The 24,690-nt window shown below is 46.0% G+C and overlaps 1 protein-coding gene across 1 annotated transcript; it reads left to right on the top strand.

Annotated features, from left to right (window-relative positions):
- Nucleotides 1-17,740: 17,740 nt before the first annotated feature.
- On the top strand, nt 17,741-22,715 carry SLAMF9 (SLAM family member 9). The gene is made up of 4 exons (XM_077155727.1): nt 17,741-17,883; nt 18,336-18,677; nt 19,543-19,815; nt 20,342-22,715. The coding sequence occupies exons 1-4, from the start codon at nt 17,838-17,840 to the stop codon at nt 20,545-20,547; spliced, it is 867 nt and encodes a 288-aa protein (XP_077011842.1). The 5' UTR covers nt 17,741-17,837; the 3' UTR covers nt 20,548-22,715.
- Nucleotides 22,716-24,690: the final 1,975 nt, after the last annotated feature.

The raw sequence follows: 24,690 nt of genomic DNA, 5'->3' as shown, positions 1-24,690 counted from the left end.
ACCCCTGAGGTATGACAGTGAAATTTATTGCTGACCTTGCCAACTGAAAGTAAACTGTTTCTGGTGATCACTACTAACAGCTATTGAGAAAAAAGCATTTGCCAGATCAATAGCTGCATACCAGGTACCAGCAGATGTATTGATTTGCTCAAGCAATGATACCACATCTGGAATAGCAGCTGCAATTGGAGTTACCACCTGGTTGAGCTTATGATAATCCGCTGTCAACCTCCAAGACCCATCTGTTTTCTGCACAGGCCAAATAGGAGGGTTGAATGGGGATGTGGTAGGAATCACCACCCTGCATCCTACAAGCCCTTAAGAGTGGCAATAATCTCTGCAATCCCTCCAGGAATCTGGTATTGCTTCTGGTTTACTATTTTTATAGGTAGGGGCGGTTCTAGTGGCTTCCACCTGACCTTTCCCACCTTAATAGCCCTCACTGCATGAGTTAGAGAGCCAATGTGGGGAGTCTGCCAGTTGATCAGTATGTCTATTCCAATTATACACTCTGGAACTGAGGAAATAACTACGGAATGGGTTCAGGGGCCTACTGGACCCATTGTGAGACAGACCTGAGCTAAAACTCCATTGCTCACCTGGCTTCCATAAGCCCCCACTCTGAGTGGTGGACCAGAGTGACGTTTTAGGTCCCCTCGAATTGATGTCACTCCTGAACCAGTGTCTAATAATCCCCAAAGTATCTGATCATTTCCTTTTCCCCAATGCACAGTTACCCTGGTAAAAGGCCATTGGTCTCCTTGGGGAAGGCTTGGAGGAAGATAAACAGTATAAATTTGTGGCAGTGTGACAGGGTTCTCCCCCAAAGGGATCTGGCCTCCCCTTCACTTACCCAGGGCTCTAGGTCTGTAAACTCTCAAGTCTGGAAATTGATTAAGGGGCCGTTACTCTGTCTTTCTGTAATTCAGGTTAGACTTCTGTTCAATTGACCTAGAACTCTTTTGTTTATACAGCTCAAGCAAGAATTTAGTAGACTGCCCTTCTATTGCATTTCTAGGTACCCCATGATTTATTAGCCAATGCCACAAATCTCCGTGAGTCATGCAATTTTGACTCCTGCTTTGAGTTTGCTGTCTATTATAATAGCCACGTCCACCCTGTCTTTGGTGATTAAGTGCTACCACCTGGCTATCTGGTCATCCCCATTGTGTTTAAGGATTCCAGCTCAGTGACAGCAGTTCCCACAGTCATATCTGACCTACAGAGAAGTGCAACTACAGATCTCTTCAGGGATGATGGTGCTAGTCTCAAATTTAATTCTCACTGTTCTGGTAAAAGGTACATCCTCCAGACATTCCTGGGGTATAAGAGCAGGCTTTGCATGATAAATCCACTCTAACATTCCAATCTCTCTAAGTCTCTGGATCCCCTCATCTACATTATACCAAGGCAGTTCTGGCATTTCAACCTCAGGTAATGTCGGTCACCTTTTGATCCATGTTTCAACCAACCATCCAAACAAACTGTTAATACCTTTTCTAACTGCTCGAGCTATAACATTGAATGCAGAATCTCTGCTTAGTAAGCCCATATCAATAAATTCAGCCTGATCCAGCCTTATATTCCACCCACCATTATCCCACACCCTTAAAATCCAGTGCCACACATATTCTCCTGATTTCTGTCTATATAAATTGGAAAACTCACACAGTTCTTTTGGAGTATTGCGTACCTCGTCATGGGTGATACTTTGTACCTCACCTTTAGGGGCCTGTTGGGACTTTTGTCTAGTTTTAGTTCTGGAAAAAATGAGGAGTGGGGGTGGGTCATGAAAAGAATTAGAAATATTTTCCAAGCCATTTGCTTCAGGGCCTTCGTTTGCAGTTTCATCTGGTGAAACAGGATTAATCACTCTAGGGTTAATCCCTTCAGGAGGAGGTTGGGTGGCCAATTCCTCAAGGCAGGCTGGAGGTGGGGCAGCTATGTCCTCAAGGCAGACTATTACAGGGTTATCTAGAGAAGAATCAGCATGACCTAGGGGTTCAACCTCACCACTGACATCATTAACAACCCATATGTCGCCATCCCTTTTTTCAAGGTCCTGTTCCTTTCCAATCAGTGCCCTCACTTTAACAACAGACACCATCCAAGATTGAGATTTCAATTTACGTTGTAAAGTTGCTACTCTAACAATAAGTTCTGAGTCTGATTTTCACAGATTTCAAGTCTATGACTACAGGAAATAAGATTTTCCTTCAGGACACTCATAGAAACGCGCGTCAAATGGCACGTAAGCTTCTCGTTTGAAGCCTTAAGTACATCCTTTTCACTTATTAATTTTATCCAGTGTATATAACAGTAACCAGCCAACATCTCTATAACTCCTATTTCCACAAAACTCCATAAAGGTGTCAAAAACATTATCCCCCAGAGACTGGCTTTGTACAAGCAAAGCTTTAGAAGAATCGAATGGTGATATTTTGACTATCTCTTTTACCAACTCACCCCATCGATTGGCAGTATCATTCTGAGTACAGGAATCAGAGTCCTTAGTGCCTTTGAGTACAGTCAGAGTAGAAAATAAATTGTAAAAACTCGTTTTCTTAAGATTCTATTTCTTAAGAACCACTCCTAGTACCAAGTTGTATTATTTAGGGTTCTGTAGAGAAACAGAATCAACAGGAAATATCTGTAAATATAAAATTAATAAAAATGTCTCACATAACCATGCGAATGTGGAGTCCTAAATCTGTAGGACAGGCTGTGAAGCTGATGACTCCAATGGAGGGTCTGGATGAACTCCACAGGAGAGGCTTGCCGGCTGAAGCAGGAAGTGAGCCTGTCTCTGCTGAATCCTCCTTAAAAGGCTTCCCATGATTAGATTAAGCATCACTCATTGCAGAAGACACTCCCCTTTGGCTTATTACAAATGGAATCAGCTGTGGATATAGCTTACGTGGTCATGATCTAATTCTATGAAATGTCATCATTGCAACAGACAGACCAGCACTTGCCCAACCAGACAAACAGGTACCACAACTTGGCCAAGTTGACACATGAACCTGACCATGACAGTGATAGAGTGATTTCAGTTGGAACCATACATGTCAGGAATGAAGGAAGCCAACCTAGTACATCAGGGAGTGAGGAAAAGGAAGAGGAGAAAGGAAAATGGAGAGGAGAAGAGAGAGGGGAGAAGAAAAAGAGAAGACAGAGGGGGCATAAAGGAAAGCAGAGGCCCTGGACCTGGGCTGGGTGAAGGACTGAGGCCACTAATCAGGGACAGGGGCCTCCATCCCCAGCAGGTGATCTTGGTCTGGGGTCAGAGGAAGAAAAGTGGGTCAATGGGACCCACAGGCACAGGGTAGACTCTCGTTCCTCTGTCTCTCAATCTAGCTGTTCCTCCAAAACTGAGCCAACCCTGTGTTTGAAGGAGATGACCTGACTCTGCGATGCCGGGGAAGGAGGAACACAGGACTGTCTCAGGTGAAGTTCTACAAAGACAGAGAAGCCTTCATTTTCCTGAGACAAGCCAGCATCTGCCTATGGGGAAAACAACAGTGAAAAGCAGTGGCCAGTATAGCTGCACCGGGCAGGTTTATATCCAACAACTGGTACACAAACCTCAGGGACTGTGAAGGTTCAAGTCCAGGTTGTCACCATCTGGGAAGGGGAACTTGGTAGGGGGAGCATGGGGCTACTTGGGAGGCAGTCTCTAGAGGTCAGCACTAACTAGACCCCTCTGTTTGACTGCTTCTGGGTGCTGAGCCAATGCATGGGGCCCTGAGGGGTCTCCTGATGCTGTCCAAATGGAAAACCCCCTACACTCCTGCCCCATAGGACCTGTCAGAACCCAGGGGAAGAGGAGAGAGATGCCGAGGTGGTAGAAGAGCCCTGAACCAGAACTGCCAGTGACCCCCCTGAGGCCCTGGGCCAGGCCTTCCCTCTCGGGACTGGATGGCCTCTAAGGCCCTCTGGCTCTGACATTCTGGGGTTCCAGAAGGGCTCTGGTTGTATGAGAGTCAGTTCAGAGCTAGTGGGGCAGGGTGAAAGGACAGGTCCTGGGAGATGAAAAAGTCTCCTGTTTTAGGCCTGGGTGGTGACCTGGGATGAGCTGAAGCTCAGTCCTCAGCCTCGGGGGACTTGGTCATCTGAGCCCTGGGCCTGCCTCTCCCAGAGCTTCTCCCACCTTCTCTGCTGAGCCCCGTCCCATCTCCTGAGCCCCGTGAGGGGAGCCTGGTGAGACTGAGATGTCAGACGAAGCTGCACCCCCAGCAGCCAGACTCCTTCCACATGGTGGCCACACTTGGCAGGACAGGGGCCTCCACCCAGACCCCAGATCTCAGGAGCCAAGGAAGGAGTCTCTGGGCTTTACTGGTATGAGGTGGACATGGAGGGTGGCTGGGTCCAGAAACAGAGCCCTGGGCTGGAGATTAGGGTGTGGGGTAAGTGGGTGAGGGAGGAGATGCTCCCCAGGGACCTGGGCCCCAGGTAATGGACCCACCGGGAGTGGGGGAGTGGTTCCCAAGGGAGGAGGGAGCCACATCCCTCAGCTCAAGCCGGGCTGTCCAGCTGACCCCCCAACCCGTGTGTGCCACCCCAGCTCCTGTGTCACAGCCTCTGCTCACCCTCTGACCGAGGTCTGCTGGCCCAGCTGTGGGGGACATGGTGGAGCTCTTCTATGAGGAGAAGAGTGAGCTCACGAACTCCCCATGGATGGTACGTCTTGTCACCCAACCGTGCCCGGCGTCCCTGTGGACTGAGTTCCCTTCTCACTCCTTGGATCCTCACCAGCCTAGCAAAGAGGGGGAGAGCTTGGAGGAGAGAGGTATGTGGAGGGAGAGGAATTTTAAACCTCATGGGAATAATTAAGGGCCAGCAGGGCCTACACAGTGAGATGGGTCCCCTTTTTTCACCCACAGAACTTGTGGATCCTTCTAGAGAACTAATACATGGGCTCTCACCAAATCTGGACCATTTAGATTTTGGCTTGAGACATAGGCCACATCTCTCCTACAGACGGGCAATAGGAAAGGGTGGGGGTGGAGAGATAGACTGAGGCACATGCAGGAACATGAGTAGAGAGAGGCTGAAGGCATCCCGAGTGTGGATGGCCCAGGAGACCTGAGGAAGTCAAGCACCTGCTGCTTGGCCACTCTTCTCTCCGGGCCTCTGCTCAGAGCTTTACATTTCCTGCTCCCCTTGAAGCTAGGTGGGCCATGGGCATGGATCTGTAAGCCTTTCCATGGAGGGCTTTTCCATGGCTCCCCTTTCCCAGGACTCTGTGGAGTGCTGGGGAGAACGGCAGCTCTTTGCTCACGCACTTCCTGATGAGCCATGAGAGCGGCTCTGAGGCTCTGGAGTCTGGGCACCAACTCTAAACTTGACTCAGCGTCTTTCCCCAGTGGCTCTGCCAAGAGCCCCACCCCCACCTCTACCCCACTCAGGTCCAACTGGGAATGAGTTACCCAATAAAGTGAGGAAATGGAATGAGTCAGTCGGCCTCAATCTCTGTCAAGCCTCATCTGAGCTTTCCTTGGTCTCAGAGGGCACCAGGAGGTGTCTCTTGTCCTCTCCCTTGGGGTGGAGCCCCCTCCCCCAGCACAGGGGACCATGAGTGGCACAGTCAGCTCACAAAGGGGCTGAAGGCCTGTGGGCAAGTGGAGACCCTGCTTGAGTTCCTGACTCTTCACTTCTGCCCCCAGGCCTCGTTCTCTAGCACATCATGTCAGCGAGGGGCATGAGTCAGAAGTCTAGTTATGCCGGCACTGATTTGATTTGATTCGTTGATTCATTTCTTCCTGCTTTCTCTTTACGTTGTTCTAAAAATGAATTTAATCTATCTTTACACAATGCATACAGTGTGGCAAGGTAAAACTCCAACCTGTGAGGACAATGGAGTTAGAGGAAGGCAGGGTGGGAACAAGGAACAAGGTCAGTGTCCAAACTGCAGCCTTTGGGGTTTTATCCATGGCTACGGGAGGGAAAAAAGGTGGCCCTCTGCTTCCCAGCAGCAGCTTAGAAAGGACAATGCGGACTGCTATAAAATCACAGGACCGAGCAGGGAGCTGGTCCTGCTGCTCCCGCCTCTGGGAGGCATTTTTCCTCAAGAGGACTCTGGGTGATGATATCACAGGACGTCTTACTGCATCTTTTCAGTAGCTCCATTGCCTATTCTTACTTTTTAACCTCCTTCCATTCAGGTTTGGGCATCTCAGCAAAGGGGTCCTATCGGGCCAGCCTGCGTGGTCCCTCTGTGATGCGGCTTGTTTTTCAGCTTTCTGTTGATCAGACCCAACGGGGGTAGCGAGTCTCAGTGCTGGCAGGAGGGCCTCTGCTGGGCGAGCCATGGTTACTGATAAGGAACATATGGTATTCTCTTGAGTTTCTAAGGGTGTAAAAAGGGCAATAAACACTACTGTCAAGTATTTTTGAACAGGATGAGGGAAGGCTTTTTTTAAAAAACACACTTTAAAAATTTTATTTTTAAAAACAGTTGTAGGTTTACAGAAGAATCATGTAGAGAGTACAGAGTCCCCATTACACCCATGTGTAGTTTTCCCTATTATTAACAGTTTACACTAGTGTAATACATTTGCTACAAATTATTATTTGTAGTATATTGTTTGTATAATAGAATGTAATTATTTGTATATGTTATTTGTATACTATAATAAGCAATATTATTACAGTTATATTAGCAACTAAAGTCCATAGTTTAAATGGACTTACTATGGACATGGACTTTTTATTGTGGGAACATATATACAACATAGAATTTCCCATTTTAACCACTTTCAGGTATGTAATGTGATGCTGTGACTTGCAGTTACATGTTGTGCTACCATTGACACCATCCATTACCAAAACTCTTCCATCACCCTAAACAGAAATTCTGTCCCAATTAAGCACTAACTCCCCATTTTCCACCTCTACTCCTGCCCCTGGTAATCTGTATTCTAATTTCTGACTCTATGAATTAGCATATTCTATTTATTTCATGTAAGTGAGATCACATGATATTGTCTTTCTATGTCTGGCTTATTTCACTCAACCTGAGGTCATCTGTGTTCATGTTGTAGTATGTATCAGAAATTTATTCCTTTTTATGGTGGATAATATTCCATTGTTATCCGGGTTGCTTCCACCTTTTGGCTCTGGTGAATAATGCTTCCATGAACATCAGTGTGCAAATATCTGTTCAAGTCCCTGTCTCCGATTCTTTTGGGATTGCCTGATCAGGTGGTAATTCTGTACTTAACTTTCTAAGGAACCTCCAAACCGTTTTCCATTTTACATTCCCCTTAGCCATGCCCAAAGTTTCCAATTTCTCTGCATCCTCTCCAATATTTTTAGTAATTTAATATTCTCCAATTTTTAAGAATAGCCATTCTAGTGGGCGTGAAATGGTATCTCATTATGGTTTTATCTGCATTTCCTTGTTGGCTAATGATGTTGGGCATCTTTTCAGGTACATATTACCGTTTGGAGTCATCTTTGGAGAAATGTCTATTCAAATCCTTTGTCCATTCGCATATTGGGATGCCTTTTTTTGTTGAGTTGTAGCAGTTCTCATCAGATACACAGTTTCCAAATATTTTCTTCCATTCTGTGGGTTGTCTTTTTTTTTTTTCTTTTTTTTTACTTTTTAAAATTGTGAAATATAAGATACACACAAAAAAGCAATAAATTTCTGAGTACATTTTATTTTTTTCATGTTTTTTGTACCAAGTACATTTTAGCAAGTAGTTAAAGAACAGATTTTAAAGTTTAGGATGGGTTACGGTTCCATGGTTTTTTGTTTTTTCTTCTAGCTGTTCTAAGACACTAGAGACCAACAGAAATATCAATATAATGATTCAGCTGTCATTCTCATTTGTTAAATCCTATCTTTTCTGCTATACTACTCCTTCTCTTTGAATAACATATATACAAAAAAGCAAAAAATTTCAAAGTACATCAGAACAATTAGTTGTAGAACAGATTTCAGAGTTTGGTATGGGTTGCAATTCCACAATTTTAGGTTTTTGTTTCTAGCTGTTCTAAGGCACTGGAGACTAAAAGAAATATCAGTACAATGATTCACCACTTGTACTCATTTGTTAAATCTACCTTTTCTGTATAACTCCATCATCACCTTTGATCTTTCTCCCACTCTTTAGGGGTATTTGGGCTATGCCCTTTCCAACTTTTTCATGTTGGAGGGGCTGTCGATAATATGGGTAGGGGGATGGAACTAGTTGATGTTCTGGAAGGGCTGGTCCCTCTGCATTTCAGGACTTGTCTGGTCCAGGGACCCATCTGTAGGTTGCAGGTTTTGGAGAGTTACCCTAGTGCATGGAACCTTTGTAGAACCTTATATAATGCCCTAGGTATTCCTCAGGATTGGCAGGCATGGTTTTGGTTGGGGTTTGGCAAGTTATGGTAGGTAGCAATGTCTCACTGAAGCTTGCATGAGTGACTTCCAGAGTAGCCTCTTGAGTCTTTTTGAACTCCTTCAGCCACTGATACCTTATTTGTTATTCTTCTTTTCTCCCTTTTGGTCAGGATGACATTGTTGATCCCCAGTGCCTCTATAGGTTGTCTTTTAACTTCTTGCTAATGAGTTTTGATGCACAAAAGTTTTTCATTGTGATGAAGTCTAATTTATCTGTTTTTTTTTTTTTTTTCTTTTGTTGCTTGGGCTTTTGGCACAAAGTCTAGGAATTCATTGCCTTATAGAAGGTCCTAAATATGGTCTGTGTTTTCTTCTAGCAGTTTTATAGTTTCGGTTCTTATATTTAGACTTTTAATCCATTTTCTAGTTAATTTTTGTATATGATGTGAGATAGGGGTCCACTTTCATTTTTTTAAAGGAAGTTTATTGGATTTTTATTCCATTTTATTTATGAAACATATCCACATACAAGCATAAACATTCTTACCATATGATCATTCCATTCTTGTTATATAGTCAATAACTCACAATATCATCCCAGAGTTGCATATTCATCATCATGAGCATTTCTTAGAACATTTGCATTAATTCACACTGTCATTCTTTGCATGTGGTTATCCAGCTTTCCCAGCATGATTGTTAAAGACACTACCACAATCACCACCACCACCACCCCCCACAAACAGGAAATTATTTCATAAACCCAAAAGGTAAAATAGGGGAAATTCCAGCAATTCAAATTTAAATGAGGGTGGAAGACCTAGAGTCCTATCTGCTCAATACTGTCTCATTTCTCTGCCCATCTGGCGTGCCCTGAGCGGAGAGGGCACCACAGCTCCAAGGAGTGGCCTCAGGGTTTAAGCAAGGTGCTGTGAGGGGCTGTACCCTCTTAATTCTACCAGAACAGTCCACTTCTATCTGTTTTACATATTGGGTTTCTTATAATGTTTCTTTTGAGGAAAGGGTTGTGTGGATTTTTTTTTTTTTTTTTTTTTTTGCCTGAGCAGGCACCGGGAATCAAACCCGGGTCTCAGGCATAGCAGGCGAGAACTCTGCTGGCTGAGCCACTGTAGCCCACCCTGTGTGGATTTTTAAAAGTTTAGAAACCATTGTCGGCCTTCAGGTAATACCTCCTCAGATGTGCTTTTGAAAAGTAAAGTGTTAGGAGCTATAGACCTTCCCTTTCCCCCCAGAAAGCTATTCTCAGTCAGCCAAGTTGACTATTTCCAGTGCCAGGAGTCGTCAATCCTAGGAACATTCTCCTCTCTACCTCTTCTTCCTCTACCCACAGAGTGGTTGTGACAGCTGTCCCTAAACCCTCCACTTCTCTTTTTCACTCTCCATTTCCTCTTCTAGTAGACTGATCAGGGGAATCCCCAAGGCCTTCCCACTTCTCAACCATTTCCACAGATGGAAACAAGATGTCTCATTGTTGGTGTGCTGTTACCGCAGAACCTCTTGGATCCAGGATGTTTTGAATCACAACCAACGACCTAAACTAAGCTCTGAGGCCACCATCTCAGACAGCCCCTCTCTGCCCTAGAAAGGAGTGCCATGGGTGCATGAAACCAAGAAGGAGTCTTCCCTGTCAAGAGGTTTTATATCTCATAATGGGAAAGATGCCGCCTGAATTAAGAAAAAAAAATTAATTGGGGGAGAGGATTTAGGGGAGTAGATATCCTTGGAAAGAGAGAAGATGAGATTGCCTTCTGAGACCTAAAGATTGAGTCAATAGTTAATGGATCAGAGATCCAGGGATATGCAAATCATCCCTACAGAAATACATGATCAAATGAAGGTATTTACCTTAATTGAAAAATGAAATGGGGTAGGAGTGGACACATTGCTATAGGAGTATCACAGAAGCGAACCCTGTCAGCGCCATCTGAATTCTGCACAGAGACATTGTCAGCCAGGCTGTTATATCCACTCAGCCTGGCAGTAAGAGTCAAACTACATAGATGAGCACAACAGGGTGTCCAAGCCCGGTGGCCATCAAATTGTTGACTCATACATCATTTCTTTCCCTCTGACTTCATACTCGCCAGGCAGCCTTCTGGATTGAGTTCTCATGCTGACTGTGTACAGGGAAGCAATGCCACATTCAGGGCAATGGAGTGCCTGTGGCATATCTCATCTGGACACCCTGACCGAAGTAGCAAAGTAGACTTCGTGCCTCCGTCACTATTCCTTTAGCTTGCTTTGCTCTTTATTTTTCCTGGTACTTATCACTAAACATTGTATTATATATTTACTTATTGTATATTACTAACCTCTTCCTCAGCCCCAATGACAATGTAAGCTCCATGTTTTTCCTGTCCACAGCTATAGCCTCATACCTAGAACACTGCCTGGCACTTAATTGGAGCTTAATAAATATTTGTTGGTGAATGGGTAATTTTAGGGTCAGTTGGCATCAGTGTTGATAAAAATGAGGCAACCTTCTAGATTCTGATCAACTCTGGGACAAGGATGAGCCCATGCTGCAGAGGGCTGGAGTTTGAACAGTGCTGAATTCACTAAGACAAATACCATCATGTGCAGACTGGGGGTAACCAGCTGGCTCCCCTCAGGCTACTCCCTGTTTCCTTCACACCACATTCTTTGAGTGCCTCCAGTCTCAAATACAAATTAATATAAATATAAATTAATAATGACACTAACCATCATAATATTTACTGAGGGATTTCTATGTGCAGAACTATTTTCATTTCCTAGCCTGCTCAAGCAAATAACATGAAATGGGTCAGGTAAAACAATGGGAATTTACTAGGTCATGGTTTTGAGGCTAAAAGAAATTTCAAATCAAAGTGTGTGATGGTTAGGTTCAGGTGTCAAGTTGGCCAGGTGATGGTGCCCAGTTAGTTGTCTGGGCAGGCAAGCATTGGCCTAACCAATGCTGCAAGGATATTTCATGGCTGGTTAATAAATCATCAGTCAGGTGATTGTGGCTATGGCTGACTACATTTACAATCAACTAAGAGTGTGTCTTCCACAAACGAGAGAATCCAGATAGTTGGAGTTGATCCAATCAGTTGAAGACTTTTAAGGGAGAAGAGAGGATTTTCACTGTTTCTTCAGCCAGCCAGTCTCTCCTGTGGAATTTGTCTAGAGCCTTCATTGGAGTTGCCAGCATGCAGCCTGCCCTACGGATCTTGGATTCTTGTGTCTCCACAGTTGCATGAGACACTTTGAAAAATCTCATATAGATTTTAAAATTTTTATTAATAAAACCAACCAACATGCAACACAAACATTAACATATGAACATTCCATACTAGGTGTGCAATCAATGGCTCGCAATATCATCACCTAGTTGAATATTCATCACCATGATAAATCTCATATTTACAGTTATCTCCTGTTGGTTCTGTTTCTCTAGAGAACCCTGCCTAATACTAGGTACCATCAAAGAGATGCTTTCTTCCCAAAGACTAGCATTCTGGGGCTGGCTGCCGGAGATCCTTGGCTCTTCTGTCACATGGCAAGGGACGTGGTGGCTTCTCCTGTTCTCTCTTCTTTTCCAGGTTGTGTTGATGGGAGCAGGCTCTCTTGCTTCCTGTGATCTTCTCTCTGTCTTAATTTCATTCTGTTTGTAAAACACTTCAGTAATACGACTAAGACCCATCCTGACTGAGGTGGGTCACACCTTACCTGAAGTAGCCTCATCAGAAGGTCTTTCTTACCGTGGGTTCACAACCACAGGAATGGATTAAATTTAAGAACATGTTTCTTTTTTCTGGGGTACATACAGCAGCAAACTGCCATAAGGACTATCACCAGATAAAGCTCTATTGTGTCCCTAATTCATTTAAGCAAGTACAATCCTTCTGCAAGATACCAGGAGAACAGATTTTGGCCCTACCTTTGCCATTAAATTGTAAGGGCCTTAAAGAAGCCCTTTGGCACCTGAACCTCTGTTTTTATTTTTGTTTGTTTGTTTTTTTGTAAAATAAGGGGTTGGACAAGATCAGTCATTTTTAAACTTTTTTCTCTTTTAGCAACAGTACCCTTTTTTTTCAAATAAGTTCTGCTTCAGAACCTTCATATGTAAAAAGATAAAAGCAGAACCTCTCAGGGCAAAACTCCCTGACCTTGAACCTGCTTTCCTGCAGCCGTCCTACGAGACACCTCTTCAGAGCTTGAGGACTCCCCGGACACCAGATTGAAAGCCCCTTGAGCCCTCTCATGCTCTACCTGCAGCCCAGCCCAAGAAGGAAGTAGAAATGTCGTTTGGTTTCACAGCTCTACTCAGGGGAAAGAAACCTTTGTGATTGGAGACAAAAGACTGGCCTGGGGAGCTCCTCTCTGCTTCCGCAAAACAAAAGAGCAGGTACAGCGTAGGGGTTCTTAAACTTGAGTGTACGGTGGAGTTACCTGGGGATGTTGGTTAGCAGGTGGGTTTACAGTATCCCCTGAGCCCCAGCCCCCATCCTATTTCAGTGGGTCTGGAGTGGGATCAAAGGAGTTAGCATTTTAACCAGCCTCCCAAGTGATTATGATGCAGGGTATATAAAACCTGTATTTTGAGAAAACCTGCATAAGGGAATGAGAGCACCTACAATCTGGAGGAACACACTGAGTCAATTTTAGGAAAGAATGACAGACAAACCATGCCTTAGAGGTAAATTGAGGTAAGAGTGTGTGTGTGTGTGTGTGTGTGTGTGTGTGTGTGTGTGTGTACGCATGCGTGTGTGTGTCCGCTGTGGGGTATGAGATGGTGAGAGACAAGAAATAAGTTGTTCTGGCCCTGGGTAGGGGGTTCAGCCCAGCGTGATGTATCTCTGCACACATACTGGGCCTATCTGGAGAACAGGCTATTGGCATGGAAAATGTGGAGCTGGAGCACAGCCCATCCTGGCTGTACATCCTGCAGGAATGCCAGCTGTCTCAGCCCAGGGGCTGATTGCTGCTGCCAGCTAAGGCTCTCGAATAAGCCTATTCATGTTCTTATGTTAGAAACTTCCTCAGTATTCTCTTCATAGCCACAGACCCAGGCCAGTGACACAGAGGCCCCTTGTCTTGGCAGAATGCCAAAGCCACAATCATTAGGCTTAACTGGCCCCCTGTAATAACCCCAACTCACATTCATGGAACCCTCACCATGTGCCAAGCTCTGTGCTAAGTGCCTACACAACAACCCTGGAAAGTGGGTATTGTAAGGATCCCATCTCGCCAATGAAGAAACCCAAGCAGTTTGGTTCCAGATGCATGCTCTTATCCACTGCCCATCCTACTGCCTTCTTCCAGCTCCTCAGACCAATTAGTTGACAACAAAAACTAAGGGCAGACTTAAACTCTTACAGCTTAGCCATCTCACTGGGATTCCTTTCATATGATTTTGCTCCTGTTCTAAAATAACCACATAATTTATCATCCAAACCAGAACACTTCTGAGAGTGAAAGAGGCCTGAATAACAGGCTTCAATGGAGACTGTCCCAAGAAACTTGGATACACGGTCACCTCATCTGTTTCAAACTTTGTTCCTGCCTCTGACACATACACTTTAACCTTCAGTTTTGGCAAATAACTTTGCCTGTAGTTTGCAGAGAAAATTGAAACCAGCAGACAGGAGTCCCCCACCCCCTTAACTTCTTGCCACATACAAACCTACTTACCTCCCCCTCTCTTCCTCCTCTCCTCTTATTATAATGCAATGCCTACCTGCAGTCTAAGGCCAAGCGTCTTCCTATATTCTGAATCTTAGATTCTCCCATCTTCTCCTTGACCTTGCGCCATTGATCGTCGCATTTCTTTCCTTCATCTCATTTTAACCCCCTCTCCCTACTGGCGCCTTCTCTTCAGCACTTAAATATACTTAAGTCTTTCCCATCTTTAAAAAAAAAATCAACAGCAAAAAAATTCTCTTCCTACCTCATGTTCTTTCTCCACCTCCTCTCCTGTATTTTCCCTCCCTCTCAAAGGTAAACTTCTTGAGGCAGTATAACATAACTTGCATGTTTAGAAAGCTTACAAACTTTTGAACAGGTATCCAAGGCCCCTGTGAGACATCTACAGTTCTCCTTTCATCTCAACTACTCTCCACCTCCCTCTCTCCACCCACCCTGGCCTCTGCCTCCCTGGGTCCTGCTCGCATCCACCTCAGGGACCTTGCACAGTCTGGCCCCTCTGCTAAGAATGTCCTTTCTCTTCCATTTCATAATGACCCTTTTGGGTGCACTTCAATAATTTGCATATTGTTTCAGTTCTCTCCACCCACCTTTATGTTTCAGCTGAGCAATGATGCTTTTAACCCTGATACTTAGACAAGAAAAAAAGGGACGCCACATATGAAGTGCCCAGGCAGACCCAGAGATGAAGGCATGTATGGGTCAACATGCTTTGCCCCAGGGAGGATGTGATTCATTTGGCCCTTACTTGTTAATGGTTCTTCCAGGACCATGGCTCTACCATGGGCTCTACCTTCCTGATCTAATGGGAACCCGAGGAGAAAGTTGGGTCAAAGGTTTGACCCTATATTATCCTTGCAACCTCTTTAGTAAAGCAGGACCAATTTTTCACTGGTTCCTCTTTCCCATGGCTGTTATATCAGGAGAAGGGGAGGAAGGTTTAATTCTCATTCACTTCTGTTGTTCCTAAAGACCCAGGCCCAAGAGAGACGGGATCTAAGTTGTATTGGCTCAACTACTTTATTGTATAATGTGTCTTAGCTTGGGTTCCTTTGAAAGCATACCCTTCAACAAGAACTTGAGTTTTGGAAATCTTTCTGGTAGATGACCCAGGAAGATGTTGATGAAGTGGGGAAAATGAAACAGAGAAAAGAGAAAAGCCAATAAAAGGTACATGAATAGCTGATGACTGCTGTGGGCAACTGTGGCTCAGTCCCTCTGAGGAACTCTGTAGAACATTTCTCAGAATGGTCCTGCAGAAGGGCAGGACATTTATCCACTGATTCAGCCCTCCATTGCCTGAGGGTTGCTTCTGAGGGGATGCTCACTAGCCCCTCTGTTTCCCAGCTGCACCTGCATTTGGGCTAAGCAACTTTCCACTGCTTTAGGGAAAGTCCTGAAGCAGAAAAGCTGGTTCTGCCCAGGGGGCAAACATCAGTTCAGATTCTGTCAAGAAAGCGTCCAACATCAGAACAGCATTAAGTGGGTCATGGGGCTGGGAACAAGATGTCAGAATGGGGCTCCTCCTCCCTTGGCTATGCTGACAAATACCAAGACATCAAAGGCAGTGAGAGAGATTCCCTACTTTCAGAATTTATAATGGAAATCAAAGAGAACATGTCTGTGTGGGGAGGCGCGGTGGGTAGATGGGGTTATATGGAAATACTTTCTATATACTTTCTACATAGCTTTTCTATTAACCTGCAATGGCTCTAGAAAAACTTGTAAAAATTAAAAAAAAAAAAAGTAACAGGGTAAGAAGTAGAGACAGGTCAAGGCTGCCAGTAGCCACTAGTATGGCCAGTTGCATGAGGGCTGGCTCGGCTCTGCTTCTTTCACCACCATAGTCCCTGCACCTATGCCAGCTCCTGGAACACAGTAGAAGCTCAATACATGTTTGTTGAGTGAAAAAAAAAAAAAAAAGAACTTGTTCAGCTGTAAAGAGCATGGCAACTGACAACTTCTAGCGGTGCACCTCCAGGAGCCAGCTCTTCCTGGGTGGCCCCCATCCGATGACTGAGGGTGCTGACAGGGCTAATGCCTGGACATAGCCTCCTGGCCAGTGGGCCTCCTTGAGGGGCCATCTCTGCTCAGAGCACCCTGCTGAGTTAGTGGGGGCTATAGGGGCCACGTCATAATCTGAGGCTCTCCCTGCCCTGTCCTGCGTCTTCCTCTTTTATCTTTCACAGACGTTACCCCCATGAAAGCTCTTCCACTGCTAACTCCTGCATCTGTTGCTCAGACAGCCTAACACAACACTTGCCCTTTAAATTCGGGACATTATCTGTCTGGCCTTGTTTTCTTTTCTTGCCTTACTTTTATTATTATTATTTTTTTAACAGCGGGAATGATTACATCAAAAAGTTTTTGGACTCTGACTGATCTGTCTTTTAAAAAAAAATCCCAATACCTGAGGTTTGATCCTCATGAACCGAACTTTTAAGAATTATCCACTTCACCTTCTTCTTCTTCTAGCAGATCATACTGATCCTTGAGGTCTCAGGTTAAATACTGTTTTTCCTTGAAGGCTTTCCCCGATCCTCCTGATTCCAACTTTGCTAAGTCCCCTGGTTACAGGCTGTCCCTAATTTTCCTTTGGTAAGACTGTGAGCTCCATGAAGTGAGGATAAAAAATTTTAGGGCACTGCTAATCCCTCAGCACTTAGGACAGTGTCTGGGTCATAGAAGCTGCTCAATAAACATTTGATTAAGGGTCGAATTTGATAACCTAAAAATTGAAATGTTGATATAGGACCTGAATTGAATATACATGCTTCCACTGTACCCTTGGTCTTGAGATACTTCTGCTGCTTCCTTCTCCCAGCAGAGAATCACAGAATTGAGGTTTAGAAGAGCCTTAATGATTATCCACTCTGCTTGTCCATCTGATGCCAGAGATGGTGCAAAAATTCCAAGTAAATGATTGTCCACCCTAGCTTGAATACTATATATAGATATAGAAGCTACCTCCAAGGCACTTCATTGCACCCCGGCCATCTCTGAGGGCAGGAAGGTTTTTTCCTTACTTTGATCCCTTGAATCTGAATCACCCTGAATCGGATTTCCTGTAGTTTTGATGAGCATCATATTCTCACTAAATGAGTTAAAGTCTTTCCATAATATTAATTACCTGGACTAGCTCTCTGGTTAAAACCGCTTTTTTTTTTTTTAAAGAGGGCCACACATGCAGACACACCTCCCAAATAGTCTCTCTAGTGGGAATATAACTAGCTTTAAATAGAAAGACTTCATTTATTCATCCATTATAAAACTGTCAATCGAGCGCTAACATGTTTCTAGCGTGGGGGCAGCAATAGTGGGCATATGGAGGAAACAAGAGATAAAGTCTGCCTGGGGAGATACAGATGTTTATAAGGTTTATAAGATCAAATGATCACAGCAATATAGCAACTGCCAAGACAGTTGAGGAGAGAAGGCTGAACACCAAATGACAAGTCTAGATCAGGCAGGTCTGTTCTAATTGATTGGGGTGGGTGGTGTGTGTGGTGGTCCGGGAATACAGAAGGTGGGGAGTCCAGGGAGCTTCATCTAGGAAGCAGATTTCAGCTGGACTTGATGGACAGGCAGTGAGAGGGAGGGAAAACCATCTTGACAATCAGATTCTGAAAGAGAACTCTCTCCTGATGGACAGGGTGGAGGAAGTTGGAGGGCCACTGGATAGGGTGAGGGTCACTTCCTTTTCCTCAGGGCTGTCAGTCGTTCTCTCTCCAGGAGCCTCCCGACAGTTTCTTCTTCACAGCCTTGGAGACGAACCAAGTCACACCTCCCAGAGCACCAAGCCGCTGACATGGGAGCCCTGGCTTGGCTGTTTCTTCTCCTGCTGCTCCAGGAAGGTGAGTGAGACTGCCAGCACCAGCGCGTGCGTGATCATTTCCTTCCCTCTCTGTTCTGCTGGGGCCTTGGGCTAGCAGGGTCCTTTCTTTGGGGCTGAACACTTCAGTTTTTCTGGAGCAATGAGGAATAGGCTATGGCTTCAGGGCAGGATTGAGAGGTGAAGAAAACTGGAGAACTGAAGGTGGTGGTGGTGGTGTGGGGCGGAGGTGCAGCCCCAGGGAGGCAAAAGATAAAGATGAAATTTGGCCATTGAGACAGATGGAAGCTATCCCCCCGGTATGCACTCAACTCAGGTGCAGCAGAAAGCTAGAGCCAGAAGAGGCAACAGGAGGACTAGATTAAGCAATAAAATTATCTTCTCCACCCTTGAGACCACAGCCTCCCTGCCAAGCTCAGCAGACCAGAGACACCAGCTGAGCTGTTTCCATCTCTCTTCTTCCTATTTTTATAGCCAAAGGGGATTCTGGGGATGGTGTGGATCCTGAGGAAGTGGTTGCAGTCCTTCAAGAGTCCATCATCCTCCCCCTGGAAATACTGTCAGATGAAGAGGTTGGGAGCATCATCTGGTCCTCCCACATAAGGCTTGCCACTGTGGTGCCAGAGAAAGAGGGAAATGCAGCTAATATTATGGTAACCAACACTCGCTACCAGGGCCGTGTGAACTTTCTGAGTCCCAGCTACTCCCTGCAGATCAACAATTTGAGCTGGGAGGACTCAGGGCCTTACCAAGCCCAAGTCAACCTGAGGACAACCCAAATCTCTACCATGCAGCATTACAATCTACGTGTCTACAGTGAGTCTGGGCTGGGAACCATGGAGCTGCCTTCTCTGGCTCTTTTGAGCTTCCTGTGTCTTGGAGTAGGAATCTCAGGATTCTGGTTTATAGTTTGAGGGGCTGGGACAGGAAGGAAGATCATCTCCTGTCTGCCCTACCCTTTATTGTTTGAGCTGCAGCCACAGTTGGAGTGACCTCAAGCAACGGGTGTTGAGACACTGAGGCTTTTTCTATTGAGGTGCCCAGTGCAGCAAGAGGGATCATGGGCTCCACGCAAACCCTCTAGGGAACCTGAGTGCACTGCAATGGTTTCTTGGGGAAGGCTCCTGCTCACTAGCTCTTTGGCCATTTCAGTTCTCTACCAGGGTGTCTGCATCCTGGGGATGAACACCGTCTTCATTCTGGAGGCTTTCATCCCCACGTGTGCCTTGAGGGGCCCTATTCAATATCTCTTCTCTACTTCTCTACTTCTCTCAAAGAAATTTGAGAAGAACCCAAATTTCTTCTCAGTGCCTGTCACATTACCATTTTACCTTGAATCTTGAAGAGACACTGATTAAAATATAAGCACTCCTGGGAAGGGTGATATTATTTTATGGGATCTGGGAGGCAGAGTAGGGCATGGAGGAAGGTCGGGTACAAAGTTGAGCGAGAGACAGAAGGCAGAAAGAGAAAGTAGAAGATGCCAAAGGCATAGATACCTACCTTGGTATCTATCCTGGGGACCCTGGAGTCACAGGTTTTACGGTAGCTGGAATTTTGTTTGTCTTTATTTGTTAGAGGTGAAGAGGTTCTCAGATGACAGTACCGAGTCCCCAGCGTTAAGGAAAACTGAACCAATACCTGATTATTTAGAAAGTCTTTGTGTTCCCTCCTCATCTAGGACGGCTGTCAGAGCCCCGAGTCACTGTGAACTTTGAGATCTCTGGGGAAGATGCCTGCAACATATCTCTAGCATGCTCTATGGAGAAGGCAGGCATGGATGAGACCTACCGCTGGATATCCTCGGGGGACAGCAGTGATGCAACCCATGAAGGCCCTATCCTCAGCACATCCTGGAGGCCTGGGGACAATGCCCTCTCCTACACCTGCAAGGCCAGCAACCCTGTCAGCAGTGCCAGCTCCCGCCCCATCCCAGTGGGGCCCTTCTGCACAGGTACCAGGAGACCAGAGAGAGCCCTTGAGCTACTGGAGGAAATTTGCCTCAAGGCCATTCTATAGGGGAAGGAGCCACCATCTCCCTCCCCAACTCATCCCAAGAGAGTACATGGAATCCACAACTTAACCTTTTCCCACAGAGACCTGACGCCTGAGTTGGAGAGGGAGCTCTCTCTTTTCCTACACCCCAAACTTCCAAAGGTCTCTTCTTTTCCCCTTTTCCTGCTCAGCTTAAGATTATTCCCAAGATCTATTTCCTAGATCATGGAAGAATTTTGTATTATACAAGAGGACCCAGATGAATTATTATTTAAATAGAGCATTTCCTTTATATACATATATAAACTTTCATGACATTTTATATATATATATTCTATGAATAGAGCTGGTAGTCACCCAAGCGAAAGAGATACTTGAAAAGTGACATCAACTCATTGTGACTTGAGATCCCTTCCATGGAATTTGGGGTAGGCATCTGTTGGATCTCTCCTCTGACATGTTTCTTTCTCTTTTTTCCTTCTCAGATCCTAGCTTCCCATCTGAGAAAGCATCATTTCCCTTCTGCCTCCTGATCAAGATGTTGCTCTTCCTCTTGCTTTTGGTAATTCTGGCTGTGGGACTTTGGATCATCCGAGTTCAGACAAGATGCAAAATGCCAAAGATGAAGAAACTCAGAAGAAACAGAATGAAACTGAGGAAGAAGGGGAAGCCTGGTCCCAGCCCAGCCTGACTCCCTCTTGGGCACTCCTATCCTCAGCCTAGTTTCTTCCCAGCTCCTAGGACTCTTCCTCTAGTCTCCCCTAAGTGACTCAGGGATAGATATCAGAGTCTTAGTCCCTAAAGGAAAACTGTCTGGCAATAAAGTCAGATCAGGGGACTGCCAATCTGAAGGAGCTCTGTCTAGTCATTCTATCCTTGCTGGGCAGTACTGTGGCAAAACCCACTTCCTTAGATTTCCTTCTATTCTAAGTGCCCCTCCTCCAAGCCCAAGGGCTTTCTCAAGCCTTGTTTTGAGGAGGAAAGTGAGTCTAAAAGACCCATTCCCAATGAGGTTTGCACAAGGCATTCTGCAGCACACAGATCATTTACACTTTAAATAAGAAATGTGAGATGCCTTTTAACTCAATAACCTGCGACACTTAAATGGGAGAATTTGGGGCCCTTAGAATCCTGCATGAAAGTGTTCTTTGCTGAGATTCCTCTGCTCATGTAACACCCCCCTCACCCTGGCAATGCATGTACATGACTACCTACCCACTCCCACCCCGTTCCACGGGAAATGGGAGGCAACCTAGGGCAGCCGTTCTCTGGTTCTGAGTTGAGCTCGGTGTCCTCTCAGTCAGTATGCCAGCTACTCTGGACATTTGGTGCCTCCTCGAAAGACTCTACTGGAACAATAGCCAAGACCTTAGATCCTTGACTTCTCTTTGTGGTTAGTATTACTGCCCTCACTGTCCCTGTCCTCTACATTTCCATGTCTCAGAGCTTCTTTTAGGAATCTTGTGCTTGGTTAATGCTTCCCCCCTTCCCCCACCCCCCACCACCAAAGGCCCTTGAGTTTATGTTCTTGCTCTTTCTCTAACTCAGTGATCGACCTGAATTCCTCACTGAGGACTGATGAACCAATCCCAAGTCTTGGTCATTCTCCTCAAATCAGATCTCGTGGATGTAAATCGATGTGGGTCTTCTTGTAGCTTCTGTGTCTGCAGCTGCTGGAAGGGGAGGAAATATATTGGGGGGAGAACTGGAGGTCACCCAAGTGGAAGAATATGTGTAGGCAATGATTGGATATGAGGAGGCGGGTGTGGGATACAGGGGGGGGGGTGTACTGGGTGAGAATTCAATTGCGGGTTCTGCTTGCCTCTACCCTGGGATACTTTGTTCAGCCAACGACCATTGAGCCACAGTCCCTTTCCACAAGGAATGCACACCCTGGAAGGAGAGGCAGACACAGGTGCAGATGATGGGTGTTCTTACAGAGACATGGCTAAATCTAGCACCTTGACCTCAGTAGAGGGGGGACTGGGTGGTAATCCCGGGGGGTTTCAGAAGAGGACTCAGACAGGTAGGTTAAACCATGCAGCAGGAGGTAGGCTCTGACATTTCTTGGGGTCCCTCCTTCCCCCTCTGTCAGTGAGGGAAGAGATGCTGATCTCCAAAGTGTCACCCAAGAAAAGGAATTTTAATTCCATGGCAGGAGCAGTACTATGCATTGGAGAATCTTGGAGACCAAGGATCCTTGCTCTTGGGGAAGCATGACACCTGACCAGGCACTAGGCACGGTTGGTAGGAGGACTCTGAGAGTAGCTTGGGATATGGGAGGAAGCCAAGGGCAGGGTCTCTCGACTAAAAAGGGAGCAGGGCAGAGGAGACAAGCAGGGGCTACCTGCCTAGGGTTTTGTGCATGAGGTGGAGCCCTTTGGGGCTTGGGAAGGAATTAGAAAGGTTGGGAAACCTAAAGCTGGTTGAGCTAGGACTGGCAACCTGTTCTTAATTCCTGTGGGCCTGAGGTCTTGTCCCTTTGGAAGACAGCACTGGTTCCCTGTGCCAGTCTTAATAAGGCCCTGAGCAGTCCCACCTCCCCAAAGGCCTGCAGTTCTAGAACCAGGCCTGCAGCCCCCAATTCTTCCAGCTGCTTTAGTCCCTTTCCTAGGAGGTACCATTTTTCAGAGCTTGGGCTTAAGACTCTGGGAACTCTGAGATGCTGGAGAGTTTCGCCATTATAGTGGCAGAGACTGATGGGAAAAGATCAACTTGAACCCGTTTTCCAGGCACTGATGCCTCACATATTTCGGAATCTGCCACATGGAAAGTGAATAAAGGAGTGAATGGTTCTTATATGGCTGGGACCTTCTTCTCATACCCATTTTCTGAATAGCTCAGCGTACCTGGAAGAGGAAGGCGGAGACCCCAGAAGGCTGCATGTAAGTTCAGAGAGGGCCCAGGCCTCCTCCCTCCCGGGAAGCCAGGATAACAATCACCTGACAGCATTCCTACAGTTTGTCCCTCACCCTTTGAAGTGGATGAAAGCAAGCTGGGGAGGGAGGGGCTAGTATTTGAGCCCCTCCCTAGCGTCAGGCCCAGGGTTAGCACTGGGGAGGCAGGAAAAACACTGCCCTGTAGGAACTCTTTGTGGAGTGTGTAAAGATTCAATTACAATAAGGTGTGACAAGGCTGTGGGGTGAAGGTGAGGGTGTGGTGGAGGGAAGGTGAATTTAACCCCAGCAGTAAGTCCAGGGAAAGGAGAAAAAGGTCATTCTAGTCAGATGGAAGTGCCAAGACAGTAATATGTGAAAGAGCAAAGTTAAGCTGCAAAGTTAAGTTTTGGGGCCTGCAAGGCCAAAGGACTGCGTGACAAAGCGGGAGGTGAGAGATGAGGTTGAACAGGTAGGCAGGCGTCCTACTGAGAGACTAAGGGCTGTGGGGACCTTCAAGGACAAACCAGGCATGATCCACACCCTCATGGAGCTCTCACTGGGGAAAAGACCGACACAAACAGTTAAATGACGATATATGGAAAGCGTACTTCTTTCCCTAGTCTGGCTATGGGTCCAATGCTTAGGAACAGGTGGTCAGCAGAGTTCTGGGCACTGACGACGCTTCCTGGTCTCCTTACCCGCAAGTGGAAGACGTGTGGGTCTCCTGGGACCTTGGTTAGGTGGAATCTATGTGGGTTGAATGAACTTTCCCCGAGAGTAGTGATCATGGATCCAGGAAAACCTTTAGTTTTGAGTCTCAGGCAGGGATGCTTTTTAAAAATCAACTTTCACTTCTGCAGTGGTAAGGGAACCTGTTTTAGGGCTAGGTTCCTTTTCTTACAAAAACCCTGACAAAATACATTAGAATCAGGGAAAAATGACCCTAGCAACAAAGTTCACAAAACAACTTCCAGGGAAAAAAAGAGACTATATCATAAACTTTTAAATTTTAGCCTTTATAAATCCCAATCTACAAAATGTTACTTTAACATCCACATAAGGAGAGATTCGCTTATCCTGAAAAAAACAACAACAAAAAAAACCCACAGGAGAAAGCGGAAATGAAATGTTGGGACCAGAGGTGCAGCCAATTCTCACATAGGGGAGGCAGCTCTTTCCTGTGGTCAGTGAGGAGCCAGCTTTGCTTTCACACTGGGTCCATAACAGCCTTCCATATAGTTTTACCAACTGTCAGGTTAGCAAACTGCTTGTAAAACAATGTTGAACAGGTGCTACTTTGGGGGAGTTTGCTGAAGGGATGGAGACCACAAGCCCCCTGCTCCTGCACCCCCCCCCCCACCGGGGGCTGTGGCAAAAAGCACCCAGACACTTACACCAGGAACAGCCAGAACTGACTGAAGATGGCCTGGGCTACCTCAGGGGGCCGTGAGCCGCTGGCCCCAGATGTGGTCAGCTGGGGGCCGTCTGACCACCTGGGGAAATGATGCGGCAGGGATCCTGGCGTGATCCTAACCATGAGATGATGATTCTGTGAGTCAGGTGCCTGGTGGATGCCCTCAGTGTGAGTTGCAGGAATTCAGACTGGGGTGAAATCAGTGTGTTGCTTTCAGGGGAGGGATTTGAATAGGAATGACCCGGACAGGTAATGATTGCTTAAGCCTGGTGGGGAAGACAGAGGACAACCCTGCATCTCACCTGCAGCGCCAAGCTTGGGGCCCGAGATTCTAGAAAGGTCTGAGGAGCAGAGATGCCAGATGCCTTTTTGCCTGAGTTTGAGGTCTCCAAGGTGGAAGAGCTGATGGTCAGAGGTTCCACCCGATTAAAGGTTCCAAATAGTTCTGAATTTCAGCTCTTGCCAGGTCCTAGATGGGAAATCTTGTGCAAGATTTCATTTGCCTCGTGGAGCCTCAGTTTTCTCAGTCAAATAGAAGTAT

This window comes from Tamandua tetradactyla, chromosome 4, assembly GCF_023851605.1.
Source record: "Tamandua tetradactyla isolate mTamTet1 chromosome 4, mTamTet1.pri, whole genome shotgun sequence".
Classification (NCBI taxonomy): Eukaryota; Metazoa; Chordata; class Mammalia; order Pilosa; family Myrmecophagidae; genus Tamandua; species Tamandua tetradactyla.
Note: the sequence above shows the minus strand (reverse complement) of the source record. Positions and strands in the feature narration are given on the sequence as shown.